The sequence below is a fragment of the Siphateles boraxobius genome, unplaced genomic scaffold (assembly GCF_051911475.1).
Source record: "Siphateles boraxobius isolate OS27281-9 unplaced genomic scaffold, OSU_SipBor_1 19, whole genome shotgun sequence".
Lineage (NCBI taxonomy): Eukaryota > Metazoa > Chordata > Actinopteri > Cypriniformes > Leuciscidae > Siphateles > Siphateles boraxobius.
This window is the reverse complement of record NW_027508799.1, coordinates 31,458,593-31,476,804: the sequence shown is the minus strand read 5'-3', so window position 1 is coordinate 31,476,804 and position 18,212 is coordinate 31,458,593. Positions and strand designations below refer to the sequence as shown.

At 39.4% G+C, this 18,212-nt stretch overlaps 2 protein-coding genes across 2 annotated transcripts in view; one reads left to right on the top strand and one right to left on the bottom strand.

Moving 5' to 3' along the window:
- tnni4a (troponin I4a) overlaps window positions 1-18,212 on the top strand; it is a 130,494-nt gene that overhangs the window by 18,793 nt on the left and 93,489 nt on the right. The gene's annotated exons all lie outside the window — the stretch shown is intronic.
- On the bottom strand, window positions 82-13,523 carry lrrn3b (leucine rich repeat neuronal 3b). The gene is made up of 2 exons (XM_077234965.1): window positions 13,196-13,523; window positions 82-3,647 (listed from the first exon to the last, which is right to left on the bottom strand). The coding sequence occupies exon 2, from the start codon at window positions 3,303-3,305 to the stop codon at window positions 1,185-1,187; it is 2,121 nt and encodes a 706-aa protein (XP_077091080.1). The 5' UTR covers window positions 3,306-3,647; window positions 13,196-13,523; the 3' UTR covers window positions 82-1,184.

Here is an 18,212-nt window from a genome sequence, read left to right as displayed (position 1 = left end):
AGACACGTGTTCAAAATGGTAAATTATTATTTTTTTTAAATTCCCCAGAAACTAGATAAGTAAACATCCTTATTCCATACATGAGAAAAAAAATGCTGACATTTATTTAGTTTTTACATTACCTTAAGCACATTGGTCTAATTGACTAATGTGCTTAAGGTAGAACAGACAGTCAATATAAAAATGGCTTTTTCACACTCAAAGCAAGGACGCAATGCTTTTAAACCATATTTATGCTAGAAATACTGATATAGTATTTGCACAAATTTGCGTGAGGCTGGAATCATGGCTCTGTTCTCCAGGGATCTCTCAGGAAACCATTAGAAGTAACATTCAAAAGTGATTTTTTTTTTCTGGTGTAAGATTCAGGAGTAGGCACTTACCCTGTCATGATCAACCTACGGCACGTTATATGAGAGATGCTTTTAAAGCGTCTGCATTCAACAACATCCAGTCCTGATAGTAATATAATCATATATAATATATGTATGTATATAGATTCCTTAAAATTTACATTTGTGTTTTATTCAGCAAATGTGTGGTCTCGTTGCTTATGTTGTATCTTTCATACTGCAAATAATTCACCCTTGTTTACTGCCTGGCTACTGCACAGAAGATACCTGTTACATTTCTGGATAGAATATATAACAATTTTAGCCATGAAAAGACAGATCTGCTTTTAAATAGAAAAACAACATATTTCATCAAAAGTTCACATCATAATCACCGTGATCTTCTATTCTACTAGATTTCCTTCTCAACAAACAGTCAGGTCTCTAACGCGCCTATGGTTGTCGTACAGCACAGACGGTATTGCTTGGGACCACAAAGACTGCTCCACTACTCTTTACACATGTAACAGTCAGGTTTGAGAAACAACACCTTCTTGAGGTCTTCATATCATCGGTTTTTAGTGAATGGCCTACAAATATCACACTGCATAATTTGGCAGCAAGTTTCTCCCTCTAGTTGTCGCTAGTTACCACTGTTCCGTTGCCATTTGCCACATCTGACAGCTCATGATGAGGGGATATAGAGCTAGTTATAGATTTTCAGACATCCCTTCCATTTGAATTAGATGTCTGTGTCAAGGCAAAAAGATAAATGGCAAGTTTGAACAGTATGCTCTCCACTCTTGCCTTGTCAGTTTGCTTGTAGTATTTGTGGTCCTCTGCATGTGCAGCTTAAAAGGCATTGTCCAACACATTTATGACTGTAGCTTTAACCTCAATAGCAGCTGGCATCCCTTTCCCAGAAATCCAGAGCCTTGTAAAAGGAGACTGCTGGCTGGTCTCAGACAAAAGAGATATTTTGGAAGGGCATTGCTTCAGTTCTCCATAAATGCAGTGGTTCCTCATAAAGACATAAATCAGAAAGCAGGCCACTAAGATCACAATGAAAAGTAGACCAAATGCAACAATCAGTGCCACATCCCACCTCTCGGAGTTCTTTACGGCTTGTTCTAATCCTTTAGTTAGGACATTGACACACTTGGTGTCGTGTTTATGATGGATGCTGTGAATGTCCACACACACTTTGTAGTGTGTAGCAGGGTTGAGATGTGTAAGATTGTATACAGTCATGTCAGATGGTACCCTAGCTGTGAATGCCATAGTTGGATGGTTTGCACTGGGCATTGTATACCACTTAATGTTTGGTGCCAGGCTACCATGAGAGGCCTTCCAAGATATCAACACAGAGTTGGTCTGTACAGATTGGATGTTGACATTCAGTGAGTCATTGACCGGCTGTGGGAAGTATCCATTTACTTTCACAGAGACAGATTTTAGGTCTGCCCCAACAAGATTGTGTGCCACACAGGTGTACAATCCAGCCTCATTCTCAGTGATATCATAAATTTCAAGGGTTCCTTCAGGGTGCATGTAGAATCTCTCAAAAACTGCATTTGGGATGATCCTTCTCCCAGACGGAGTCACCCAGTATATGTCTGGCTCAGGTTCAGCAAAGGCACGGCAGTGCAGGGACACAGATCTCCCACTATCCACGCTGATTTGTGTGGGGAGGCTCTCTGAAGAGATGAGAGGCAGACAGATCTCCATCATCTCTCTGAAGTGAACCTGCCGCACATGCTGACCTTCATACTCTGGAGGTTCCACACAGAACAGGGAGTCAGGCTCCATGAAACGGATGTTTGTCTTGTTCATGTTCATCCACCGTACAACGCAGTCACAGCGGATAGGGTTAGAGTGCATGCTTACCTCCCTAAGATTTGGGAGGGACTCTACTGTGATCCGGTGCAGGGCACTTAAAGCATTACCGTTTAGCATTAGAGTTTCCAGCCTTGGTAGCCTATAGAAAGCATTTGGATGTATATACGAAAGTTTAGGGTTGTTTGTGGCTTCGATTTTGGTCAGTTCTGGGAGGTTGTTGAGGGCAAAACTATCAATGGACACCAACTCAGGCATGCTGTTAATACCCAGTTCCTTAAGATGGAGCATGTCCACAAAGTCACCCCTTTGAATTCTCCCAATGGGGTTCTTATTGAGATCCAAAAACTTCAGGCTCTTAAGATGCTTGAGAGCACCATGGGGTACCTTAGGGAATGTATTATCATAGAATGAGATACTTTCCAGATTGTCAAGGCCCAGAAGTGAATCATCTGGTATCTGTGACAGGTTCATTCTAGTAAGAACCAGACTGCGCAAGTTTCTTAGAGGCTTGAAGCTCATATCCTGAATAGAAAGGATAGGATTTTCCCCAATCATTAGAATTTCCAAATTCGGTAATGGCTCAAACCATTCACTTCTTATACTCTGAAGCCGGTTGGAGTTGAGGTGCAGTCTCAGCAAGCTCTGAAGGCCACGAAAAGCCTCTGGAGAAATAAAGGAGATGAGGTTATGATTCAGATAGAGCTCCTGAAGGTTGGTCAGTTGAGAGAGGCTGTTGTCTGGTAGGGCGCATATCCAGTTTTCCTCCATGTGTAGGGATAAGAGTTGAGGGAGGTGGCCAATGTTGAAGTCACTTATTGATGACAGGTTGTTTTGTGAGAGATCAATCTCAGTGATGTTGGGCAGGTAATCCAAAGAGTGCTCAATATTAGCAATGTTGTTGGTCTGAAGTAAAACGACTTGTGTATCAGATGGCAATCTCATGGGCAGGTTAAAAAGTCCCAGGTCATTACAGTCAACAGTAGGAGCCTCCATATAGACGGAGCTAGGGGAAAACCAGGGTCTAATTTCACATACACAAAGTTTGGGACAACTGACTCTCTCTTCTGTAGCAAGAACAAAAGTAGTCACTGCAAGGCCCACTAGCAAATAATCCGCAAATGATATGTCCTTCATCTTGGCACAGTTCCCACCAGTAAGGAGTTGGTCCTTAAAGATTTTGCAGCAAAAGCACTTCACTTCAAAAATAATCAACTATTTGTGGTGATCACTATTGAATCCAACAGAGGGCCTTCCCTAGGCCCTGACCGATGTGCTGTCAACAGATGCAATGTCCCGTTGCTAAGTCTTCCGTTGTTCAGATTGAAGTTGGTGTATGCAATTTATTGGCTAGGCAGGGAAAGGTGAAAAGGTCACCTTTGAACCTCAGGTAGCGGTGGTTTCAGCTAGGCAGACGCAACGCTGTTCATTTCATTTAATACTATGGATGGTGCCATCATCATCCTAATCCACTTCTACCTGAGGAAAATAAGAAGAGATGAAAAATATTAGCATATAATTATCGAAAAATGCAAGGGCATCACTAAGGCAAGACAGAGGCATGCTGACATTTACAAAAGCCACATTAAAGCACTCTGATGTCTGCTGACATTTTATTCAGCAGTACCTTGCACGCTAAGCCTTTGACATATGGATATGGGTGTCCTTCACCCAAGATATTATTCTGAGATTCTAAAGCCGAAGTTGTCCTAAAATGTGGGAATTACAAAGCTTAGTGTGTTTGACGACTTGTAGGCATTAATATTGCTGCTTATTTTTCAAAAGGGTACATTCCCCAGATGCAATGCACCATGATGTACACCATGTTATAGCTGTGTACACAAAACATTCTCATTACACTCCTGTTTAGTGAAAATAATGCAACTGGGCTATAAGTAACATATACCATGGCCTTGAATATTAGATATTTTATCTGCATATGCCATGTTGGGTCTGTCTCAACAGTATTATACCAATTGTTTATTTTTCCACTGTTAAAAGCAACTATCTTTGTTTTGCTATGCAGAAGACCCTTTAAAAAAATCCAACAGCAATTATGTGAGAGCTCTCTGCATCACCAGGGTTACCATGGAAGCTATAGCCAGAAAGAAAGTGAGCGAGACAAAAGGAGAGAATTTTCCATCAAATCATCATCCCTCTTTTCAACTTCAGTGGCTAAGGAAGGTGGTGAGGAAGTAAGGATTCCACAAAAAGTCTGCAGTAAGCTTCGCAGACATGGAGAAATGGGAGTTCATCCCTCAGTGCTCTGTGGAGTATTTGAGGGGGCGAAATGTGTGATTTTCCAAGGCAACAAGATTCTTCATAAAGCCAAGAACATTCAGAAAAAGCTTCAATAAAGGGACCTTCTGGTGACTAATGTTTGTGGCAACAGAATCTGTTTGAAATACATGGTATACAGGGCCTTCTCCATTTCGGTTGTTTTGTCTGGTAATCATGATTACAAAAGAGTATCTGATCTGTTAATGTCTCGCCATCACTGAACTGTACTTGTGTTGTAAACAGAGACACTAGGAACTACCTTCTCTTTCCATAGACACAGTCAAATTGTTAATTGCAAATTGTAAAGTCTAGCGGGTAATGAGTGCTATTAAATTTGGGTGTTTATTACACCTCATAGGTGTGCGGCTGCTCTCACAGTGATTGGAAATTGGATGCTTGACAATACCTGTGTCAGCCAAATGCATCTAGTTTTCCTGACTGACACGAATGGCCTATTTTCCTGAGGTGTTAAATGGAGCACTGCTCCTGCAGTACCTGCATGTTCTCTCTGGTAGTGCGGGTTCACTACTAGTGCAGTGTGTAAGCATGCTAGTGCAAAGAGCAAATGTGCAAAGAGCGAAAATGCAGTTAGTATTTTTTTTTATCTTTCTAGTCTCTTTTTCTAAATTGTGATAGTTCTGGGCCTGTGATTTTTCCAGATATTTTACGTTATATTAATGGTAATTTAAATTAGTCCTTAGTAATTAATATACTTTAAAGCGGCACTATGCAGGATTTCCGTTTTTGTCAAACAGCGACCCCTAGAGCCGCTGTAGAGTACTTGTATTTAACGTTACTGTCGTAAACACAACTCACGCATAGCGTCTCTGCACTCACGGCCTCTGCACTTTATAATAATCAAGTAGCCTACCGCATTAGGCTTACCTGAGCCTAAATGCCAGATGACATCAATAAAGTTACATCATGTACGTTGCATTATTTCGTAACAATGTCCGTTATGATGTTGTTAGACATGATTATTGCAATTTATGATAATAGTTTGCAAATTGCGCTCAATTATACTAACAACGTGTAGGCTTATTTATGTCCTGATAATTATGTGAGATATTGACAACTGTTCTCATGATAATCGCAGGAATCAACTTTAACAGTGAAAGCCTGACTGAGTGGCACTCTTGTACGGTTCCTCACGCTGTCAGATTCTCGTTACTCGTTAAATCACGTGATACTTCCTGACGCTGAGGCCGTCGGTCCAAAGTTGCAAGTGTGCTTTTTCCACTCACAGGCACCAGGGAGGGGCAAGAAGACCACCATTCAACCCGAAGAGAGTCATATAACCATTCCAATAACTCCAAAGCTGTTCAGTTAAGCTAAAAAAAATGCATAGTGCTGCTTTAAGTGTAGAAAAATGTAAGGGTGCCTAATAAATGAAGTGTTTCTCTTATTAGAGACGGTTCACATTCAATATGTTTTTGTACTACTTTGTATTTTCTGTTATGCATGATTGTTTTTATTATCTTGCCCTTTTAGACAAGGTTATGTTTTTGATGCAGGGCCAGAGTTTCAGTGTTCAGTGATTTCACATAGTGAATAGGACCATTTACCAATGCACAATAAAGGCGTAGTTCAATGGGGCTTGAATAATTTGCCACTGTTTTGAGTGTGTTACATCAAGGTTTCCATAGTTCCACAGAATTATCTGCAACTGTTTGGTATGTCCACAATAATTTCAGAACACAATTATTTAGATTATTCAACTACAGCTAAAAAGGTAGCTAAAACTATTTGGCATATTGCATGTACTGTATGATGTGAAGTGAGAAAGAAATAATTTTTCATAGTAATTATAAGACTACAAAATCGTTACACTATCCTCCAAAAATAACCATGTTAAAGCTCTAGATTCTGCAATGGTAAATAATGTTTTGCATGTAATGGTTGGCTCATGATTGTGTTGTGGAGGCTGTTTCTGTTAAAGTATCAACAAAAAAACACTGCCAGGAAAGGAGACAAACTAATACAACTAAACCTGTATTAACCTCCAATGACTGTGTAACAGCAATAAAGGTATTGCACACACAACTCCAGCCAAAGACAAATGAAGGAAATTAGGCCTAACCCAGTTAAGTGTAGGTAAGAACGTACACACTTAAGGACTTGGAACAACACCATGGCTCACAGAGCGTAAGTGGCAATACCTTGCATAGTGCGGCACACTTTCAGAGACAGAGAGAAATGCAACTAATACTAGAGAAAATGGAATTTCAAGATGGATGCCTCTAATCACCGTCCTGATGTACTGCAGAGTAAGTCAACGAAATTGGAGGGAGAGGAGCCGGAGAATCGTTGCCCGTCGTTATTTGCCAGACCTGATATCACAGAGCTAGCATCATCTTGAATGAGGCCTGTGAAATATAGGGGCATGTTTGAATAAATGTGTCCGGTGGGCAGAAGGCCTGCTGACCCTGGGAAGTAACTCAGGCTGAACGGTAGCAGCCCGGCTCCAATGTTTGGTTTGGGCTGTGCGATTTGAGATGGGCTGTAAATCTTGGGCTGGGGACTGATTACTAAGCTCGAGGTCCTCTTAAGGCTCAAGCTAGCCCCTCTGGGTATTGGAAAATAGCTGTAGCAACTCAGTGCAAACTGCTCTTGGGATTATAATGTTGTTGTTTTTTGTTTATTTTATTTTTTTGCATCTGTTTCTTCATTGTGTGTGTGGGTTTTTTGTTTTGTTTTTTTAACTTTCATTTGTGGTAATCCTGTTAGATGTGTTGAAACAAGCAGTATTGATCCGTCCTTGTACCTAACTGATATCTACCCCAAAACCTATTTTTCACTGTAAAGAAGTTATATTGGCATTAAATTGGAGTTTTACACACATTAAGCACACTTTTCTAGAAAGTGTATTTATGTATTTTGATTTTATGATGTTTTATTTTTTCTGCCAAGAACATAAAAGTAACTTATAAATGACCAGAAAACTTACATGGGTTATTTTAATATATACAATGTTGTACAGTAGCTGTAGAATTTCATTTCTAGTTAAACTTGTGTCATACAGATCACATGTACAGAAAGTAGGGCAGAGGTTCACATAAATGTCTACAGAAAGACACCTCTCCTCTTACTCTTACACTCATGCTCTCTCTCCTCATTGTATTTCACTGCAGCTTTCATTTTGTTTCCACCTCTCTTCGTATATTTAGTGTAAGTTGTTCAGTATATTTAGTTGTTCGTATATTTAGTGTAAGTTGTTCAGTCAGGCCTGGAGAAGACGCAAAGGGTCTATAGCTGCCAGCCAGTTTGCATAGACTTCTCAGTGGGTGGCATAGTCTGTTTCGCCGTTCCTCCCCCTGCCCTTTACTTCATTGATTTGCGATTATAAGGTAAGGGACGAGTCCATTAAACAGGCTTTGCTATGCAATGTGTGTGCATAATGTTTCCAGTGCAATGCACAAGGAACATTTCCCTTTGCACCTGCTCCTATGTGCTCACAAAATCAGCAGCGCGTCTACGGTTAATGCAGAATCAATGTTCCAAATTAACCAATGGACCCCACAGGTTTCAGCTTTTCCACCGCAATCTTTTCTGTCCTTCAGAGAATACAAGTGTACATAGACAATTTCTAAAATTTGAAACTGACTGTTTGGTTCAGATTTTCTCAAAGAAAATCTAATTCATGCTTACATACAGGGGTGTGCGATATCATGACTTTTGATCGAGAAATGTCTCCACAATCTGCTTTTGAAGAAATATGCTAGTATCAAGCTAACAATGCATTCTACCAGTTGGCGCCTTTGTCCCACATACTGTACATCACGACGTACATTCCCATCACATGTTAATTTAGAGTTAGAGTTACGCTCACGTGACATTGCAGTTATTCACAATCATGAAAGTGTGTTATTTACATGCGTTTTAAAGCGTTGTCGTTTAAACATTTTATTCACATGCTTTTCTGAGTGTGACACCCCCACCGTGCACACACTAAAAGTATCATACAGCCCTTGAGTACTAAACTAATTTACATTTCGCATCTAAAATACACACAAGGTTTACATTAGGGATGTCCCGATACCACTTTTTCACTTCCGATACCGATACCGATGCCGCAGCTTTGGCTATTTGCGATACCGATATTAATCCGATATTTTTATTTTATTCTATTTTATTCTGGAACTAATACTAGGCCTAATAAAATATATGGAAGCACTTTGCTCAATTAGCAACCTAGAAACATCTATCTCAAATGGAGAATAAATACTTCTCCAGTATATAGTCCACAACAACAGTTGATTATGAAAGACAGCAACCCTTTATTCAAACACTACATAAAAAATAAAAAATACAGGCAGGCAGGCTAGGCAACACTTCAGTAGGCTACTTAAAGCTGCCAACAGGTTTAAAGTTAATCATTAACAAGCTTTAAAATTACCCATTGATCCGTGTACTTTTGCGTCCATTCGTATTTCCTTTTTAACCCGTAAAACGAAAAATTAACGGTTGTTGTATTTTTAAAACCCAAAGTTGAACACCAACATTTTAATTTGAACTGTATGCACACCAAAAGCTGCGCAAAAAAATAAATATTGACGTCAGTTATAGTATATAAATAAGTTATTTTCTGTATGACCAGAAATGATAGTATTTTAAGTTGTTTACACTGTTGAAAGGAAACCGGAAGTGTTCGAGCCCGCGCTCCGTGCCATGCAGTGCACGCTCCACACTCTGCACAAACCCTTGCTTGGATGCGTCAAAATCCTGTGTAGCATACAGTTTACAGCCTACGGTTTATAAACTGAGGAGACGGATTGCAAAACATTGTTTATAGTACACCGAAGGTAGTAGGATGGAGCGTCTGTTGTGAGTTTAGGGGGCACGTCAGCCAGAGTGTGAGTGTGTGTGTGTGTGTGTGTGTGTGTGTGTGTGTGTGTGTGTGTGTGTGTGTGTGTGTGTGTGTGTGTGTGTGTGTGTGTGTGTGTGTGTGTGTGTGTGTGTGAGAGAGAGTGAGTGAGACAGACCTACTGTCTGCTGAATAGAGGGTCGCCGAAAGAAGGGTCTGGAGTGCCGGTGTTTCGGCTACAAATACCCGCCGAACTGATCCGAAACCAGCCCAATTTTATCCACCCGCCCAAACCCATTTTTTGCCCACAAAATAGATTGCAAAACAGCCCAATATGCAGGCTGCGCCGCTTAACTGGATGTCGCAGCAAGGGAAATGCTATTCAAGCATTGTTGGATAAGTATCGGATCATATTTTTTTCTCCCCTCCGATCTCCAATCTAGCGTTCTGGGCCAGTATCGGCACGATACCGATGCTGTGGATCGGATCGGGACATCCCTAGTTTACATAAACACAGCCAGTTATGTCTTAAGTGAACATAAACAGTTGGAATAAAACCGGACGAGTGTCTGTATATTATAGTCTATGGTAGGCCTATATTAGATCCGTGCAAAACTTTTAAACCAGTTTGCCTACTATTTAGTTACTACATTACCTATCAAGGACCAACAGTATCTCTGTATCTCTCATTCCTATTATTGACCCATTTCCAAGCTAGTCTTCAATGGAAGGCATTACTGCTTGAATTGAATCGGGTTCAACTGATTCCCTGGGTGCAAATGTAATTTGTAATTAAACACATAACACATTGACATGAATTAGAATGCAGAATGTTTATATGCCGCTTTAATAATTTTTAAACAGATAGACATTTTTATCATAATTTTACATCTCTAATTGTGCATTCCCTTTTAGTTTTCAGTAGTTTTCCAGCATTTTCCACTGAGTTCTAAATGTGCTGTAAGAACATTCGGACTCATCTGTCCCTAACAGTTGATTGCAGTGTTATTGCATATTGGTCAAACAGAGGCATGTAACGTTACTGTTTGCTCTAACATACAGTACATGACCTAGCCTAATGAAAGGATACCGTGCACAACGCACAGTATAACTGCATCACTAAGCTACAGGCTATATGAAGAACCTAATTATGAAAACCAATAAAATTCCCCAGGGTACAAATACAGCATTTCACTCTAATTGGGCCTGATTGATTGAAAGCTTGTAATAGCAAGTGTCAGTCGATCTATTGGTGTAGCTGTGCATGGTTAAGTGTTTTTTTAACATCTCTAGCTTGACTGTTTTTGCATAATGAGATCCCAGTTCTCCCAGTATGTGCTTTATACCGCACCGGATACCTCTACTACAGGTATCATTCTTATCTAAGAGCAGATGGAGAGCACAGCAGTGCTCTTCGGATGGTTCTGCTCTGTTTACTCCTGAAAGCACAGATAGCATATGCTGCTCTCATATTCTCTTATCAAAATCTATATTTTGAAGAAAAAAAAACTAGTCAAGGCTTTTGAAACAATGAAAGAATGTGGAGTGTGGTGACCTTTTCAATAGACAGAGATTTAGGAGAAGTCATTATAGGTAGTTATCTTTTTTGCCTATATGTATGTGTGTGTATATGTATATGTATATGTGTGTATGTATATATATATATATATATATATATATATACAGTGTGTGTGTGTGTGTGTTAACATTATTGCATTAACACGTAGTTAATTCTACATTTTTAATGCGTTAATACAATTTTATAAAAATAATGCAAATATAGTACTGAACACAGTTAGATGACCTTGGGAGTTGGGAATTTATCACATTGACTACCCTGGTAGGCCAAAATGATTTGATTACTGCAATTTGAAAAACTGGTAAATACTGTCAACCATTAAGCAAAGTCAGCAAAAAATATCACACAGGCACCCAAGCAAAATTAACTGTTCATTTAAAATCAGGCCGTTGATTTTAATGTTAGAATTTTAATGTTTATGCAAACAAAAAGTGCATAAAGCTGTATTTGCGGTTTGTTGGTTTTCGATTTAAAAGTTAGTGAAATAATTTCAGTTTGTGAATGTATATCAGTACTTTTTGAACATTTCCAGCACATTAACAACACCGTGATAATATTGATAACTGTGAACTTTTTGTTCACTATAATAGTGATATGAACTTGTCATACCGTTTCATCTCTAGCACAGAAATATCTAGCAACTCCTGCTTCAACTGAGCCATGTGAGAGACTATTTTCACTCGCACATAGTGCACAAGAAGAGGGCTTCTCTGGCACCTGTTATCTTAGCAAACTTGTATGTCTTAACAGCTGGTTAAACGTTGACTAGAAAAATAAGCTGACCTGAAATGTCAGAATAAGTTGTGCTTGTAGAATAAGTTAGTTTTGGTAATCGAAGGAAGTGTTGAATCTGATGGTTTATATTGCTGGATTTAGCATATAATGACAAAATAAATGTGCTAAACATGATAAATGGTGTATGCTCAATTTTATGATAAGTGTGTGAGCACTATGATCTGCCAGAACATGGAAGCATATTTTCTGTATAAATTACATTTCAAACCGCACATCGACCATTGCTTTGTTTTTCAAACTGCTTGGTATGATGTAACGATCAGAGAAAGCAATTTTCCAGCACCTCGTCATATAAAGAGGGACTAAAATCAGTTAGACTTAAGTGTGCTCACAAAAGCCATGTCTAATAGATCCTTAATATCAAGGGTTTTACTTATCGTCTGTTAATTAGAGCAGCCATCAAATGGTGATTACATCTTTGATTAAAAATTGCCCTCTCAGGCCTAAGTTTGGAGAGTTTGTCATGAAAGAGACTCCAAGGACACAAATATACACAATAATATATACTATATAGTATACTATATATACTATACACAATATTTTTGCTTTGTAAAGCGTCAGTGAACCCCCAGGCCCGGTAATGGTTGTCCCGTAGGACAAGGTCCTCTATGGCATAAACCTACTCATTAGCCAAAACCTTCCATATTTTTATTCCAGGCCACATTACTTTTGCCCCTGAAACAAGTTGATCTAATTGGTATCTATTTACTAGTAGCTAAGGGTCACATATGGATATTTACATATGGATGCATGCAATTTACATTAATCTCCTTTGAATTTTATTATGAATTTGATGCATTATCCTAAACATTTGGTACAATGATGCAAGCACATAAAATGCTATTTGCAATCTCTGACTTGTGTATCAAGTACGATGCCCGTGTGCAACGATTCCTCACCGCCTCAGTCTACAAAAAGATGTGGGAGGACAAACTCCCTGGTTGTGTGATTAACAGCTGGGTTAAAAAAAATGTCATCATCTGCATTGGAGATGTTGTGCTGTGCATGGTATAAAGTAGACTGAAGCAATGAATGCAGATCAGACGAATGGATCCGAGTCACAATGCCTCCATTCAAGGCGATATACATTCATTTAACGATCCTTACTGTAAAGTGGATGCTCAAGGCGACTGCATTTGAAATGCATGTGCTATAAGGGGTGCTGTAGAACATCTTGGATGGCAACAGGGTGATTTAAAGGAGATTGAGAACAGCCAGATGCAAGACTGCCTGTGGCTATCCGTCCAGGACGTGCCGTGTGTCCAAAAAATACGCATGCCAAGCTGGAGCACAGATTTCCTGTTGCTGATGCACACATGCGTTGGTTCTCCAGCCGCGGCATCAGCAACAGGAATTCTGTGCAGTGCTCCAGGTTTACATGACTATTTATTCAACTACCTCCGTGCTTGTTATCCATGTCCCCTCCATTTCTGCTCCTTCTGACGCATATTCTCTTACTCTGGCGCATATTCTCTCAACTTGAATGTGGATAGGCATCCAGTAAAACGACTAAAATGTATATTTATTAACAAAATAGATGAGGCTGATTTAAGAAATATTACAACTTACCGTTTCAACGTAAGTCATTCCGGTTGATAAAGCGACATGTATTCCGTTCATCTATAGCGCAGTGCTCCTGAGAGCGGGAAGCGCGCGCGACGCAAATGAAAATACGCGCGCGTGTTCTTCTTTTAACGCAGATGGAGAAATAACAGCGGTCCTAACGTTGAGATTTTGCCGTGTAAATGAGGCAAAATCCAGCAGGTGAGAGCAGTCTGGAAGCTTTTTAGAGTCCCTCGCGCTGACAACTTCCTCCTTCCTCCGCGTTCAGAGGCGCATCTGCAGCCGCTCGTTCGCTTGTCACATTGACATGCCGCTGTCTCTCTGCCCAGCGGTCATTAATATCGGAACAGCCCCCGAGTCTCCAGAGAACAACCAATAGCGGCGGGGCGGAGAGAAACTCTCGCACCTGATTGGCTAAACAGCAACGTCTGTCAGACAGGAACCGTTGGAGAAATAAAGAGAGACAGAAGAAAAAGGATATGCTGCTTTTAATTTCTGATTGCGTATAGTGTGTTGGGTTGTCTTTTGGGGACATTGTGTATAAAAGTAACAGGGATTAGGCTATGAGAAAGTTTCTACAGTAATTAACTCAAGTTTTGTTAGGCTACAACAAAATAAGGTTAGTTTTTAGTTAGACACACAATTACAATAACGTACAACTGAATTGTTTCACAGACTCTGATGATACGTTTTAAAGGTGCTCCAAGCGATGTCACGTGTTTTTTAGGCCAAAACATTTTTTGTCACATACAGCAAACATCTCCTCACTATCTCCTCACTATCCGCTAGCTGCCTGTCCCCTGAACACGGTAAAAAGCGCGTCTCTGCAGACACCCCAGGCTCCACAAACGGCAACAAAAACAAACTAACTGCTAACTGCACCACGAAACATAACAAACTGTTCCAGCCAATAACCGACAAGAAGGATTTGGGGGTGGGTTTTGGGGGGTTAGTCCGCGGATGAGGAGGAGGGAGGGTCTAGCCTCCGTTTTGTTTGACAATACTTCGAATGTCAACAAGAAGTGATGTCACCCAACATCGCTTAGAGCACCTTTAATGGTAAATCAAGTTTTTCATATTTTTAAGTAGGCTATGTAGCCTACATTTATAACACCATAGGCCTACATTGTATTATTGACGCTTTTCCACTGCATGGTACGGCACGGTTCAGTACGGCACACTTTGGTGCTTTTCCACTGCATGGCACGGCACGGTTCGGTACGGCACGCTTTGGTGCTTTTCCACTGCATTGTACGGTACGGTACGGCTCGGCTCGATACGGCTCACTTGTGGCGCTTTTCCACTGCATGGTACGGTACGGCTCGCTTGGGCTCGCTTTAAATGGTACCACCTTTGTTGAGGTTCGAAGCGTACCGTGCCGATACTAAAATGTGACGTGAAAACACTGCAGATCACTGATTGGTCAGACAGACAGAATCGTCACTACCAGCGTCATTGTATTTGCGAGACATCAAACCTGCTAGATTTAAATAGCCAGTAACAGCCACCGCTGTAGCACCTGTTTTAAAACTACTTGCTTGACTTGCTTGAAGAAAAAAAAACTTCCAAAAAAGAAATGGCTGAATCGTGGTCAGTGGACGAGAAGCGCAGATGTTCCTCTTGTTAGTTGCAGAGGAGCGGATAAACTATAACGATTAGTCATAATCCTACCCACTTTGAAGCAGTACTAACTGAAGTGGAAAAGCAACCGAGCTAAAGCGAACCGAGCCGTGCCGCTCCGCTCCAAGTCGTACCAGTGGAAAAGCAAAGCGAACCGTGCCGCGCCAAGCCGAACCGTACTGAGCCGTACCGAGCGGTACCATGCATGCAGTGGAAAACCACCATATATTACCTTTACAACCAATTTTTAAAAAAACTAGTTAACCTGCTGTGTGAGTGTTTCTAAAACAGCGACTGTGGTGTCTGTAAAATTTATATCTTTCTCTCTTCCGACTGCCGTTATCAATCGCTCTCAATTTTTTTTCCTCTTTCGAAAGTTGTGAAATAACTATTGTGGAGTTTTTCTTTTGCTATTTGAGCAAATGGAAACCCCCCAAAAAAGATTTAATGTAGGCTAGTCTCTCATTCACCTCTATCCTTATTTTTCAGGTAAGAGCGGGTGTGGCCATTTGATTTCGGCATGAGTCATTTTGTACCCACCACTTTTTGAAACATTGAGGCACGGATGTATCTAATACAAATAAATAAAACATCTCCAGTTAATTAGCAGAGGATTCATTTAGTTCGCTATTAAATAAGAGATCAAGCTAAAAATGTGTTGTTTTTGAACTCTCGTTGCCGCTGCGATCAGTTACATGGATACAGTGTTCTCTTGCGGCTCGCGCAGTCTTCACTCGGACGCGTCGGCGTAGTGGAGACTCTCTATTCACAAAATAAAATGCACACAAACGTGTCCCTGCTTGATACAGACTGTAAACACTGATGAACATATTCAGTTTTGATGAGAGAAAAAAAACTATACGAGTGCGGATTAGAACCCGTCACCTCTGACACGCTTGGCAAAAGATCTGCCACGTGACCATTTAAGAACTCAAATTTGTGGATCGATGGATTTATTTAGGGCTTGAACAGAGAGGCTGCACAGTTTGACAAGTTTGTACCCATCACTTCTGAAAATGCACCTCCGAATGCATCTCTGTCCCCAGCACATTTCAAACCAAACTGACGCCCGTGGCCATTTGTAATTTTAATGTCTGGCTTCCAGTGTCATTTGCTTCCAATTATTTTTAGTTATGCTGATTTCTATAGCAAACTGGTATTTCTTACCATATTAGTTTAATGTATTGTCTTAATTATAAACACGAACGCACTGGTTTGTAGTGCAAACAGGATATATTCTTCTTGTTATTTTCATAAAGGCTAATAAATCGGAAGCCTCACACATTCACAGATAACACCTTACTTCCTCGTTGAAAAATAAGGTGGACAGAAGTTTTTACCCAAGTATGACTTCTGCTTCTGAGAAACCCGGAAATGTGTAAAAGTGTGTTGGTGTTGGCTACTTTTAATAAGTTAATTTCTGTATTGGCACACAGATTCAGAACATGCAAGTGTCATTCTAGGGTATGTTGTCACAATCAAAACATTTAAACTGCCTAGAACAAGCTTTTTTTATATAATTGAAATCATTCATAAAATGAAAAACATTCAAAAATACCAGACCATTGATTTTTATAATGGTATAAATTTAAAACATTTAAAAGATGTGTCAACTCTCCAAATCACAATGTTGCTGATATACAGTGCAGCATCACTCTTTACTTGTATGTTAAATAATGTCTGTGTTTTTTTAAATATATATTTTATATCATTGCAGATGTGGTGTTGTGGCTTGATCTTAGGACCAGAACTGCCCAACAACCAGTGTTTTTGGGAAGAAAATAATCAAGAAGCAGAAGGTACACTTTCCATGCATCCAATCCTTTCATTGTTCCAGGGACTTTGACAGAAGTACGTCCTCTTTGCTGTGAGCTGACCCTGTTTTCAGGGATGAATTCACTGTGAAGGTGCTTTCCTGACGCCTCTGCCCAGGTCGTCCACAGCTTACCCACCGGACTGCACACACCTTGAGAAAACAGGGATATAACTCATAACACACTCCCGATAGGGTCGGACACTGGTCCATTTTTCCACATCTGGCATCAAGAGACTGCTCTGCCAAGAAAAATGTGCATGTACTACGAAAGCATAAATCTGGGTTTTGGTTGATGTCAGCAAGTACCATGTTTTTCATCAGTCCATGCCCCTGTTTATGAAAAATTCAGAGGAATATTCGGAAGTTGTGAGGTGGTTTCTTCGTGGCATTTCACAGCATCTGTTTTCTGACAAGGACTTGGAGGCAGTGCAGTTTATTGACTGGAGTTCCACAGTTATAAATATTTTTTACAAGAAACTGAGAGAACATGCTCTTGCAGCCTCTTTCAAAGACTTAGAATCTGTAAAGTTTTCTGAAGAGTCTTTAACAAAAGTAATTTTAAAGCTACATTCTGAAACCATAGTATTCTATTATGGCCAATAGGTGTGCTTGCACAGTTGTAAGTATTATTAAATGGTTCTGATTTTAATTTCTGATTAATATATTAATGTCAAATTTATTCAATGCTTGTCAGCAATAAACTGCTTATATCTAGTCCTGCATCACGGATGAGCAAATACATTTTTACTTTGATCAAAAGTCATTTTAAAGCTACACGCATATTGAATCTGAAAACACCATAGATGTGTTTGCACAGTTGTAAGTATTATTGAATGGTTCAGATTTTCATTTCTGATTAATATATTAATGTTATATATTCAGTGCTTTTTATCAATAAATTGCCTGCCACCAGGAAATAATCTATGGAAATCAAAACATGCTTTTTTTATGTTTTTTACTTTGCCACAACTTCATGATCTCAATATGTCATGTCATAAATTCTTTCTTTCTTTCTTTCTTTCTTTCTTTCTTTCTTTCTTTCTTTCTTTCTTTCTTTTGTTTATTTATTTTTTATTTATTCATTTTTCTTTCTTTCTCTTTTCCTTCATTTGTTTGTTCGGTTGTTCTTTCTTTTGTTTGTTCGCTCAGTCTTTTTTGTTTGTTTATTTGTTCTTTCTTTCTTACTTTCATATTTATTTATTTCGTTCATTTGCTCGCTTGTTCTTTCTTTTTTGTTCCTTCTTTCGTTTGTTCATTTGTTTATTCATTTTTGTTTGTTTTCTTTTGTTCTTTCTTTTGATTATTTTGTTCGTTTGTTCTTTTATTCATTGTTGGTTTTTGTTCTTTCCTTTCTTTTTTTGTTTGTTTGTTCTTTTTCTTTTTTCTTTCTTTCTTTTCTTTCTTTCGTTTGTTATTTTGATTTTTCTTTCTTTCATTTCTTAGCTCTTTCAGGTATTTTTTTGATTGTTCTTTCTTTCTGTTACTTTCACATTTATTTTGTTCTTCCTTTAATTCATTCGCAAACTTGATCTTTCTTTCATTTGTTCATTAGTTTATCCATTGTTCGTTTGTTTATTTGTTTCTTTC